Consider the following 11,006-nt stretch of genomic DNA (forward strand, 5'->3'; position numbering starts at 1 on the left):
CAAATAGGCAACCAGTAATACATTTTTATAGATTTTATTGCACAGTCTGTCTAAACATGAATTAATGCACAAATAACACAGACTTTCCTCCATTCTAATACAAATTTTCTATAAAATGGACTTAGTTTGAAACTCAAATTACTTTTTGTTGTAACGCAATTTGTAATTTGCATCGTAAATCACAAATTTCTCTACACCAAAATGTTATTTGAGTTTCAAACCAACTTCATTTTATAGAAAACTTGTGTTAGAATGGTGGAAAGTCTATTATTTCTGCATTGATTCATATTTAGGCAAACTGTGTAATAAAATCTATAAAAATGTATTACTGGTTGCCTATTTGTTATTGAGCCCTCTTACCAACAGTTTCAACTTTTTTTTTTAAGAATTCAAGACATGTATTTTTGGCACACTCTATATACTGCCTTTGGTAGATACAACTTTCATAAGCTACCTCGAATAGCAAAAAATACTAAGTGCAAGTGCATTTATGAACAAATAAAATAACTTGTCACTTTTGTTGGGTTCCTCCCCTTATAAATTTTTTTATTCATGAAAATATTTGATTTTTGTAAAGAAATTCTTCACATAATTTTTTGTGTAGAATCTAGTTGTACTTAATATTTTTCTATGACTTCCGCTTTTCACATAAGAGGGCTCTATAGCAAGAATGCAACCAGCGATACATTTTTATAGATTTTTTTACACAATTTGTCTAAATACGAATTAATGCACAAATAACAAACTTTCCTCCTTTCTAACACAAATTTTCTATAAAATGGAATTCTTTTGAAACTCAAATTACATTTTGTTGTAAAGAAATTTGTAATTTGCATCGTAAATTACAAATTTCTATACACCAAAAAGTTATTTTAGTTTCAAGGTAACTCCATTTCATAGAAAATTTGCGTTAAAATGGAGGAAAGTCTGTTGTTTGTGTATTTATTCATATTTAGACGAACTGTGTAATAAAATCTATAAAAATGTATCGCTGGTTGTATATTTGCTACAGAGCCCTCTTCATTGTGTCGAGAAATGGTTAAACACCAAAAATTCTTTGTCGTTTCGTCCAATGCCAATCAAATGTTTTCACGAACAAAAAAGATACATTCAATTTTTCTCGCCAATCGAGCCTATGACATCTAAACTACTTTCTTTTCGAGAAATAGGAGAAACCCCCAAATGTGTCAAATTTGGTCCATCTTGCATAGTGCATCTCATTTTGCTAGAGTATCTTTTTTAATTGGATATTTTAAATTGTTTATTCTATAAATTTTTTTGCATAGAATTCAGTGTTTTGAGTTACAGATCAAAATGACATTTTTTTAAATAGAAACCTCAGTCGGCCATAGCCTAATTAAAGTGTTCTGCGTTGTCCAAATATATATAATTTGTCATAATTACCTTGAGAAGTAAAAAAGTTTCCTTGTCCTAAAAAGATGAATTTTTGAAAAAAATTGCTTTTTTTTTTAAATCATAACTTTTTCAAAATTTTTGTTTTTAAATGTACTTTTTGAAAAAAATGATCAAAATTATCTGGACCTATCTTGTTTTTTTTTTTTTCAATTTTCGAAAAAAAACGAAAATTTCTTGATTACCATTTTTGAATTTTTTTTTTCTTATAAAAAACATTTTTTATGTCCTCAAATTTTTTCAGTGGTTTTTTTTGTTTTCTATTTTTTCATTTTCTTTATTTTTTAATGCAGCTTTCGAAAAAAAAAATACAAAAAAATTATTCAAAACGATCTATTTTTTTTTCTAAACTAAAAAAAAAATCTAATTTTTTTCCATGTTTACCACTCAATTATTTCATTCATATTTTTTTTCAATTTTGGGATTCTATATACATTTTCAAAAATTGTCAAAATAGAAAACGAAAACACCCATTGAAAAAATTTGAAGATTTATAAAAAAATTCGTTTTTTATAACAATAAAAAAAAATCAAAAATGGTAATCATCGAGAAATTATTGTTTTATTTCGAAAATTGAAAAAAAAAAACGGGATAATTTTGATCTTTTTCTCAAAAAGTACATTTAAAAGCAAAAATTTTGAAAAAAACGTCCCGATAACTCAATTTTTGAAAAAGAAATAAAAATGCTATTTTCTTCAAAAATTCATCTTTTATTGAGTTGGGTGAAAAAAATTGAAAAAATTCTCAGATAGATTTTCAATGGAGTAGAAAACAATAAAAAAGTTTTAGCCAAATCGAAACGGATCAGGGTTAAAAGTGGTCGATTTGGCATGGAATGCCCCATACACATTTCTATCTAGCTTTTAAAACTTTAATGTAAACACCATTTATGTCATTCCTATCCAACTAACTTTTTTACATATTCACAGTAACACATTATTTTGAGATTTGCAATTTATAAATCTTAAAATAAACAAACATAACCTCAACAGATATTTGACATTTGATGTAATTTCTAAGTGTTAGTTTGATCTAAACAATTGAAGTAACTTGTCAAACGTACTGTACTGTGCTGCCACAAGTGGAAATTTACTGAACCAGGACAACGGAACAGACTAGATATAGCACGGGTGCAACAATTTAGCAACGTTCTGTGAAGTAAATAGAAACTTTTTACTTTACTGGAATAACTGTGACAAACCATAAGTTTTTTAAGCCTGTAGGATATTTTTAACTTATTTTCAATTTAAAAAATGTAACTGATTTCTAACTCAAAAACGATTAGAGTTATTAAAAATATGAAATATACTATACGTTGCAAGATAAAGTGTCAACATCTCAGAAAATGGAATGCACTGTTTTGTATTTAAATTTAACCTCCATAATATGATAAGTATTGATATAAGCACAGAAAAAATATTATTTTCACTAAATAACAAGTCAAAATATTTTTTAAATTTCACGAAAAGCCATGTTCGGACAAAGACTATTAATGAATAATAATCAAGTCATTTACATATACGTACCCTAATTATTTTTTAAGCACCTTGTGATATCCGATATAAACAATGGAACGATACTTGAACAAAAAAAAATTATTCCATTCCCTTCCAAAAACAAAAATAAAACAATAACACCCGTTATACTTTGGTTAGACTTCGTGACTGAGACAACACCCTCTGTCTCGGAGTAGATCGAGCGGAAGACGGTTTTGATCGACGAGCGGATGGTGCGGAAGCGGGTCGTTTCGCCTTTTCCAGTTTACGTTGTCTATCCGTCGCTATGATCAGCATTTGCTCCTGTACCGTGAAGGCGAAGAAGATGTCATGGAAAGTGTAACATGCAGCGGAAACCTATTCCGGAAAATTACAGAAATTGATAAATTAAAATATCGTTATTCATATAAACGCAAATATTGGTGTTTTTAGTGAAAAAAACTAAAAGTCGGCATTCTGAATGAGATTAGAATGCCGTTTTAAAGGGATTATTTCAATTGCGACTAATAAACTATCAATGTATGCACATTTGACGATTTGAATTCTAAATTTTTTCATTCACAAAAATTTTAGTAAAAAATCTCTAAATTTACATCATTACCTGGTTAATTAACCTTCGGTGGAGCTCAACGTCGGATTCATCGATATTTTCGGCGTTGTGCAATTGCAGGGCACACATTAGGGCATCTTTGATCGTCTCTATCAAAGACTGCACTCTCTCCGTTTTCAATAGTCTCCTGGTCAAATAGCCCTTGACGTGCGCGCCAATAATAGAAGCAGCCCATTCCTAAAAGCGAATTAAAATTTCTTACAACTTTTTACACTCATCTCTAGTTTTTCCCGCTTACCTTTTTGATATCATGAATTGTATTTTCATCCAACTGGGGAAAGAGTTCTCGACTCACATTCATTCCCTTCTTGATCTCTTCATGTACGTAATACTCTGTAATGTCTGTTTTCTTTGGGGAGTAAGATTTTTCACCACAGGTGATTGTATCGTCACATTCGAAATCGATGAGCCGTACGGAAGAGTTACTCAAAGGCCGAAGCGTGTCGGACGATGTCGAGCTGTAGTAAATCGATTGGCTGGGGGATATGGACGTAGTGCTGCCTTGTAGTTTCTCAGTTCCCGAAAACGAAACATTTTGAGCCAAACTGCCGTAATCATTTTTAATGTTCGTGTTACGGTGATCTTTGTTTTTGTTATTAATGTTTCTATTTACAGGATCATCTGCTTTTTTTGACATTTCGACATTGGATTTATTAACATTCTTTTGTGATTCTTCTTTATAATCAGTTAATTTATGTTTTTCTAGTTTTTGCGTTTCGATCAGTTCAATAATTTGCTTAGCATAAATGTCCGGTAAGGTCTTCAATACCTGCAACAACTGCGAGTCGGACGTTTCAAAGTTTTCATTTAATGCATCTTGAACAATTTCGTTATTTGTATCGACAGTAATTTTTTGAACAGATATGTCAGTGTGGATGACTTTAATAGCTGGTGAACTAAGTTCTGGATTTTGCAGTTCTTTTATGTCATTTGGAGTACTGGATTGTACGTCATCTTTATCCGAATCATTAAAACCTGTATTGTATACAGTATTTATACTGCTAAATTCACTGTTTTCAAACGGTATGTAATTATTTTCTAAGGAAGACCAATTTCTAGAAATCGATAAATTTCTCACATCCTCAAGGTGTTTTATCTCAGCATATTTATTGCCTTTTTCAGTTTTCTGTAAATGTGCCAACAATATTGGACTTGGTGTGTCTAATGTATATGAATTACTTCTAATCAGTCTGGGTCTTGGAGATTTTTCCGAAGTGGAAGATATGTTTTTCAGAGAATCATTATCTGAGGAACAAATAGTTGGAGATTTTTCATCACATATATTGTTTTTATTTAATTTCATTGAATTTAAATCATCGTCTTCTGAATTGTTATTGTCTTGATTATTCCTAAGTGAAGATAAAGACCCAATTTGTTGGGATGTGTTGGCGTCAATATTTTTGGTATTACGATTTATATAATGACCTTGGTTCAATGTAGCACAATGTGCATCGTTGCATATTATTTTAATGCCATCACTGTTGTACTGAGTTACATCTATGATATCTTTACTTAACTTTATTTTTCTTAGCGCTTTAGTTTTTAATGGAAAATTCATAGTATTAGTCTTGTCTGTAATCCCTAAAGCTTCAACGTGGTTGTCATCCCGAAATGAAATATCTGAATGTGGTCTATCTGTTAGTGATTGCATATTTAGAAGATCTTCTAAATTCTTTTTTAAGTCCCTACAATTTTTCAAACGTTTTTCAAGTTTTATGGCTTGTAGTTTGTAACCTTGCAGTTCAGCGAGTCTTTTCTGTGTTATCTAAAATAACTTAACTTAGAGACCGCTTAATGTTTAACAGAATTATTGCAAATACCTACCACAGGTGGTAAAAGATGAATCCCTTTTATTTTGATGCAGGAAACGAAAAGAACTTTTGTTTTGCGTTCAGCCATATTTTTATAAACAAAATTTAGAGAAATTCTATTTCAATGTCGTTAATTCCAAGTTAACTTCATCAACACTATCAACAAACACAAATCAAAACAAATTTAACAAGTCGATAAGAAATTTCATATTGACAACCACTGACAACTAGCAACATGACAATTGACAACTGACATTGAATGTCACATGCTTAACGATTTTTTACGACGCAGCGTTTGTTTCCTAGTAGCATTATAAATGCCAATAGTTCATGAAGAACCAAAATGGATGTTTTAATACATGAATATTGTTTAAATTACCATTTTCTTTTCGGATTGTTATACCAATGAGCTTATAAGCTGATACATAAACCAAAGCACAGATCGAAAAAGCCTTAAAGTCACTACAACGCAAATATTAAAAGTTTATACTTTTAAGAATTTAAATATGTTTCTAAAATAATTTAATTATGGGACCAAGTCGAGTAGGAATTTAACTCGTTATAAAACAATTATATTTAACTTTTAAAGCCATGGTTTTAAGGTTTTACCAGGTTAAACAGCCGAATTGGTTTGGCTGAAAAAAATACATAAAATAACAGACTATGGTAATAGTCCTAAAAGGGAATAATTTTAAGTGCATTCTTTCCTTCATCCTCTTGATAATTCCTGAATGAAGAGGTTAAAATAAAATGTCATCACATAAACACGGTTATTTACATTGGGTGGTGAAAAATGGTTTTATATTCATCTTCTTCTTCTAAATATATCACTTGCTGATTGCTGCAGCTGCACTTGTATTATATGTTTTGTGGCTTCACGCACAGGTTATCAGAAGTCAGAACTGTCAATGTCAATGTGTTAATCTACACAACAAAGATCTCGCATAAAATAAAAATATAAACAGAACATGGGGTCTGAACATTCGAGTCAATCTGGGGCTCATAGCCAAAGACAAGGCAGTTTGAATAAAAATGGAGTTAAACAGTCAAACATCAGGCGTCAACATACGATAGCTAACCCAGGAGGAACAGAAAATATTAACAGTGAAAATGGTAGGCCAGGTTCCATTTCGCCCGGACCAAGTGTATGCAGTGATATAGACTTACCGTATATAAGTTACACTGTTAATAGACCTATTGGAGGTAAAGTTATTGATGAAGTTAAAAAAATATATATGTAACATCTAAAACTTACAGATTCTCCAAAACTTACTAACAAGCAGTTGGTGAAAAATAAATCGAACAGCCGTAGGACCCAGCAATCGAAACAAACTAAAAATAAAAACAACTCGGCACATAATATAGTTGTTGTGCGAGGAGCAACATCTAATACTCCAGGCACAGAAAAAGATCCGGATGTTGTGCGCCTGCAGGGCATACCAATGTTTTTACCTATTATGAGAGCGACTTTGAGTTTACCGGCAGCTAGAGACCCTGAAGTACTGGAAAGGTTAGATCCTACCCCTTTACGTAACTTGTGTCTACGATATCAAAGACATTTAACTACCGCTGCTAGTCTAGTAGCTACTGAACAGAATCACCTAACCCAAAAAGTTAGAGAGGTATGTGTGCTATGTTACGTTACAATTGTGTTTATAACAAAGTTTTGATAAAAACGATAGATGTGGTGTTTTCATATTTCCTTTGAAATTCAAACGAGTTGATTTTAAGGTGGATGGTGAAATTAACAAAATATTTACTGCAGCTACGGACAAACAGCGGAAATTTGCAAAGTATGCTGAAAAACTTTCCAAGGTCCAGGAACTGTCCCATCAGTTAAACCGTTGTCACATGTTATTAAATCAAACCTTGGAATCTATGGAAACTTTAAATAATTATTTGGATATTAACGATAGACTGGAACCGTTTGTATGGACAACAGGATGAGACTCGTGTGATGAAGGTAATAGAGAAATTAATGCCGAACGCTATAAAAGGTCAGATATAATAGAAAATGTATAATGCGACTTATGTTTATAAATAATTGTTTTTATACATATTCCGCTTTGATTAGAAGTTTTAAAGAATATATGTTATTAAAGCAAATGAAATTATTATAGTTTTATTTTTAAAATTATTATTGCTATATTTGCAAATCTACAACTAAATTGGGAAGCCATTTGTTTAAATGATGGTTATATTCACAAAACATAAAAAAGATCCATTATTCAATATAAGTGGATAATTTTAAGATACTAAATGTGTGCTTACGTTACCATAGTGTATATAATTTAATACTTTTACGGAGTTATTTATTTTGTTATTAGTTTTGAAGTTATATTTGTAATCTTGAAGGACAGAAATTTTAGAAATGTAAGGTTATTGTATTTTGTATTATTTCTAATCTAACATTTGTGATTTGCTATCAGTTGATAACTGATCAGATCACATTCTGAAAGCACTGTACTATGGTTCTATTGGCCCTTAAGCCTTAAGCTATTATTATAATGTACCAATTAAGACTGCTCCGAAGTTTTAAAGCTTTAGAATTATTATATTTAATTGAATTCTGATCTCAAAAGTGTATTTAGTTACATCTTTATCACTTAAATAAAAAATAAAACATTTGTATGTAAGTTTTTTATATCGTTTAACATTAGGCCTATTCCTTTGCACAGAAAGTGTAGTACTAGCTGCACCGAATAGCCAGTTATCGTTCCTTTGCAAGAGAGTGTTGCATTTTACACCACACTTTCTTATTCCACTGCTCAGTGTTAGTTGCACTAGTGCAGTTTATCTACACCTAGCCTGAGCAAGGAGTGAAATGCACTGGACATGCGCAGTCTGCTCTATTTGAACATTTCACAATTCTTGTATCTTAGAACCAAATAATCAAATAGTGTTTTATTTATCCTAGTGTTTTAAAAACTCTATCAGAATATTTGGGTACAATTTCTTCTACATATATACTGTTTAATTGAATTTCGTTTATCTCTTTTAAATAAAGAACTGATTATAGTTTCTACTTCATCACCACTATCACTCGAACTTGAATGAAGATCTACTAATCTATTGTCTAAAAAGTCATCGTCACAAAAAACACCTGCGACGTCCATAATTAATGCTTAGTTAGGAAAAAAATACAGTTTTCAGATTTAGAATATATCCTAAACTTATATTATTGTACAGCTACACCATCTCACACTTCGTTATTCCTTTGATCCTAACAGAACTTTTGCACCACTCTGATCAGCTGGTTTTCAGTGTAGTGTAATTTACACTACACTGAATCACAAAGGAAAGAACTTTTTATATCGTGTTTATGATCCATAGACTGTAAAAAATATAGATTTGTTCTAGTTTTATATCTATGATTCTTGGATTATAGTTCTATGGTTCTTGTTGGTGTTGGTACCTTTACAATGTTCAATGTTGTATGTTGGCCACCTTGTTAATATGTATTTGTCGCTGTCGTTTGTCGATCTGTCAAATTGTTTCTGGAAAAAATTGTGTTGTAGATTTTTGCAATCGATTTGATTGAAAGTTTATCCGATATATTTAATTTTACATAAAAACCATGTCTGAAAAACCAAAACTTGATTTGGGAGTACTTGAAGAAGACGACGAGTTTGAGGAATTTCCCGTTGAAGGTAATACATTTTGAGGTTATCTTGAATGAATTGCATTAAATTTATGGAAATCACTTTTAGACTGGACAGGTAAAGAAAAAGACGAACAGGACATCAGTGTTTGGGAAGATAATTGGGAGGATGATAATATAGAAGATGACTTTAATAAGCAATTAAGGTAATATTGTCATTTTTTAAATCTTTCTGGGCAATTTACCTTAACTAAGAAACGAATAGAACATTTATAAACTTACTTAAATACTTAATGTTTTCTTTTTTTTTCAGGGCACAGTTAGAGAAGCAGAAGGCTAAACCTACTAGCAAGTAGTAGTCCAAGTGTAGAATAGTTAGTTTAAATTATCATTTTATATTTCAAAATATTTTGAATAAAACCACAAAATATTACTTAAGTTTTTTTAATTCTGTCTTAATACAAAACGATAATTTTTAATTTTTTTCACATATAATCTGCATCGAATCTTTCTGATTCCGTTCTTGCCCCAACTGCACAAGAAAGCAATGCCTGTATGCTCCTTTCTTCACCACTACCGTAAATATAACCATTGGCCTGACAATAAATAAAATTAACATAATTTACAGAGTAAATCACATCCATTACCTTGTCTATAGCACTCTTCAACTGCAGTAAACTTTTTTCCGACTTAACATCAACTGGAATAAACGCAACTAAACTATAATCCTGTATCAGACCTACTATAGCCGCATTCAACTTCTTAAACTTACTGGTAAACGGGCCATCATCCAAGAGGTCTAATAGATAGTCTAAATCAAGAACGTCTGTGTAAAAATCTATGACAAAATCCAATTTTGAAGCATTCTTTTTCAATAAATCGGCCTAAAAAATTTACATTTTATATTTTAGCAGTGAGAAGCGCATTTTTTGAGAGCATACTACTGAATTAAAACATTGTACCTTACTAAGAACGTTGACATGTGGTAAAGCAATCTGCATCATCGTAGACAGAGAAAGGAGGAGCGTTGATATAAATTTAGGAGGATCTGAACAATAATGTGAATCAACCATGTGAACCGCACACAAATGATAACTAAGTTTTTCAAGTTTCTCAAAAACATTTTTTATGGAGTTGTGATGTGTATACAACTCGACTTGTCCCGGCATATCGAAAATTAAGTAACTGTCTTTAATTTGAACCAACTGGTTCAGTAACCAGTCGAAGTTCTCTTCTAAATACTCCATACAATACATTAGCGCACCATTAGGACCCAAGTTTAAGTCTCTCATTACGTCTTCGACCGTTATTAATTGCATTATGTCGATCTTAGGCTTGTAATTCATATTTTCGTTTGCTGGATCGAGATTGACAACTTCTACCTTACGATTAAGCTTATCTTTATAGAAATCATATACCTTTCCACAGTAAGTGGTTTTGCCGGATCCCGGAGGTCCTATAACAACTTGCCCAAAGTAGCTTTCTGCTTTTTTCACTCGCTTTACTAAGGCCATGTTTGTTATTTATGCTCTATGTCTCTCTATGGTGTCTATAACAGCATTTAGGGTATTTCTACTGAAGTCTTTTAAGCTTAAGCACAACAACAGGGTCCTACGAATTTTCAGTTTTTCTGCCAAGTATCGGACAGCAACTTCTGCTTCTAAATTTTCTCCTCCTAATATCGTTGAGATAGAGTACACCGGTTCAGTAATACTAAATCCGTTTTCAGGTTGATCGATTTTTACCTGATAAAGGTTTCCAATTTTTCCGTACTGTGTAATTATTATATTAGTATAACTGGGGAAATTAGTAATCACGAATTCCGTATGATTTCCACCTATTTTAGCTGCAAAACAATCTAGAATTGGTGGTATATTAGCTACAGATAATGAAGTAAACGACGATGTTATATCCATTGCACATTTTCAGCTAAAAGTTATTTGATATTAGAGTTTGTTTACTACCTTAGTGACAAAACAAAAACAATTTTTTTTATTTTAAGGTTAGGCGACTTGATCTCTTGATCATAGATCATGTAACTGTAGAACATAGAACACAAAGGCAGAAATTGGCAA

General features: G+C 31.4%; 4 protein-coding genes across 5 annotated transcripts; 2 read left to right on the forward strand and 2 right to left on the reverse strand.

The window, feature by feature from the left end:
- Positions 1-2,195: 2,195 nt before the first annotated feature.
- On the reverse strand, positions 2,196-5,557 carry LOC108907657 (putative uncharacterized protein DDB_G0282499). Its single transcript, XM_018711423.2, has 4 exons — positions 5,344-5,557; positions 3,758-5,284; positions 3,511-3,696; positions 2,196-3,266 (listed from the first exon to the last, which is right to left on the reverse strand). Exons 1-4 carry the CDS (start codon positions 5,416-5,418, stop codon positions 3,054-3,056), a joined length of 2,001 nt encoding a protein of 666 aa, XP_018566939.1. The 5' UTR covers positions 5,419-5,557; the 3' UTR covers positions 2,196-3,053.
- Positions 5,558-6,255: 698 nt separating this feature from the next.
- Positions 6,256-7,957, forward strand: LOC108907627 (BLOC-1-related complex subunit 5). 2 transcript variants are annotated; one of them, XM_018711375.1, is made up of 3 exons: positions 6,256-6,533; positions 6,588-6,952; positions 7,062-7,957. In XM_018711375.1, the coding sequence occupies exons 1-3, from the start codon at positions 6,299-6,301 to the stop codon at positions 7,275-7,277; spliced, it is 816 nt and encodes a 271-aa protein (XP_018566891.1). In that variant the 5' UTR covers positions 6,256-6,298; the 3' UTR covers positions 7,278-7,957. The 2 variants fall into 2 exon arrangements, with proteins under 2 accessions (XP_018566891.1, XP_018566892.1); XM_018711376.1 differs by having other exon boundaries at positions 7,096-7,266.
- Positions 7,958-8,785: 828 nt separating this feature from the next.
- Positions 8,786-9,364, forward strand: LOC108907670 (26S proteasome complex subunit SEM1). Its single transcript, XM_018711446.1, has 3 exons — positions 8,786-8,980; positions 9,041-9,137; positions 9,245-9,364. Exons 1-3 carry the CDS (start codon positions 8,908-8,910, stop codon positions 9,285-9,287), a joined length of 213 nt encoding a protein of 70 aa, XP_018566962.1. The 5' UTR covers positions 8,786-8,907; the 3' UTR covers positions 9,288-9,364.
- A 46-nt stretch (positions 9,365-9,410) lies between these two features.
- LOC108907668 (GPN-loop GTPase 2) lies at positions 9,411-10,908 on the reverse strand. Its single transcript, XM_018711444.1, has 3 exons — positions 9,894-10,908; positions 9,579-9,815; positions 9,411-9,527 (listed from the first exon to the last, which is right to left on the reverse strand). Exons 1-3 carry the CDS (start codon positions 10,443-10,445, stop codon positions 9,417-9,419), a joined length of 900 nt encoding a protein of 299 aa, XP_018566960.1. The 5' UTR covers positions 10,446-10,908; the 3' UTR covers positions 9,411-9,416.
- Between the last annotated feature and the right edge of the window lie 98 nt (positions 10,909-11,006).

The sequence above is a fragment of the Anoplophora glabripennis genome, unplaced genomic scaffold (assembly GCF_000390285.2).
Source record: "Anoplophora glabripennis isolate ALB-LARVAE unplaced genomic scaffold, Agla_2.0 scaffold51, whole genome shotgun sequence".
NCBI lineage: Eukaryota > Metazoa > Arthropoda > Insecta > Coleoptera > Cerambycidae > Anoplophora > Anoplophora glabripennis.

Bases quoted from the DNA above. Each gene is read 5' to 3' on its own strand.
- LOC108907668 (XM_018711444.1), bottom strand. From the start codon at position 10,445: ATGGCCTTAGTAAAGCGAGTGAAAAAAGCAGAAAGCTACTTTGGGCAA. The intron at 9,816-9,893 runs GTACAATGTTTT...TAAATTTTTTAG, and splicing joins ATGTCAACGTTCTTAGTAAG to GCCGATTTATTGAAAAAGAA. The intron at 9,528-9,578 runs GTAATGGATGTG...ATTTATTGTCAG, and splicing joins TGAAGAGTGCTATAGACAAG to GCCAATGGTTATATTTACGG.
- LOC108907657 (XM_018711423.2), bottom strand. From the start codon at position 5,418: ATGGCTGAACGCAAAACAAAAGTTCTTTTCGTTTCCTGCATCAAAATA. The intron at 5,285-5,343 runs GTAGGTATTTGC...AAGTTATTTTAG, and splicing joins TTCATCTTTTACCACCTGTG to ATAACACAGAAAAGACTCGC. The intron at 3,267-3,510 runs GTAATGATGTAA...TTTCCGGAATAG, and splicing joins ACCGAAGGTTAATTAACCAG to GTTTCCGCTGCATGTTACAC.
- LOC108907670 (XM_018711446.1), top strand. From the start codon at position 8,908: ATGTCTGAAAAACCAAAACTTGATTTGGGAGTACTTGAAGAAGACGAC. The intron at 8,981-9,040 runs GTAATACATTTT...AATCACTTTTAG, and splicing joins TGAGGAATTTCCCGTTGAAG to ACTGGACAGGTAAAGAAAAA. The intron at 9,138-9,244 runs GTAATATTGTCA...TTTTTTTTTCAG, and splicing joins GACTTTAATAAGCAATTAAG to GGCACAGTTAGAGAAGCAGA.
- LOC108907627 (XM_018711375.1), top strand. From the start codon at position 6,299: ATGGGGTCTGAACATTCGAGTCAATCTGGGGCTCATAGCCAAAGACAA. The intron at 6,534-6,587 runs GTAAAGTTATTG...TAAAACTTACAG, and splicing joins TGTTAATAGACCTATTGGAG to ATTCTCCAAAACTTACTAAC. The intron at 6,953-7,061 runs GTATGTGTGCTA...GTTGATTTTAAG, and splicing joins TAACCCAAAAAGTTAGAGAG to GTGGATGGTGAAATTAACAA.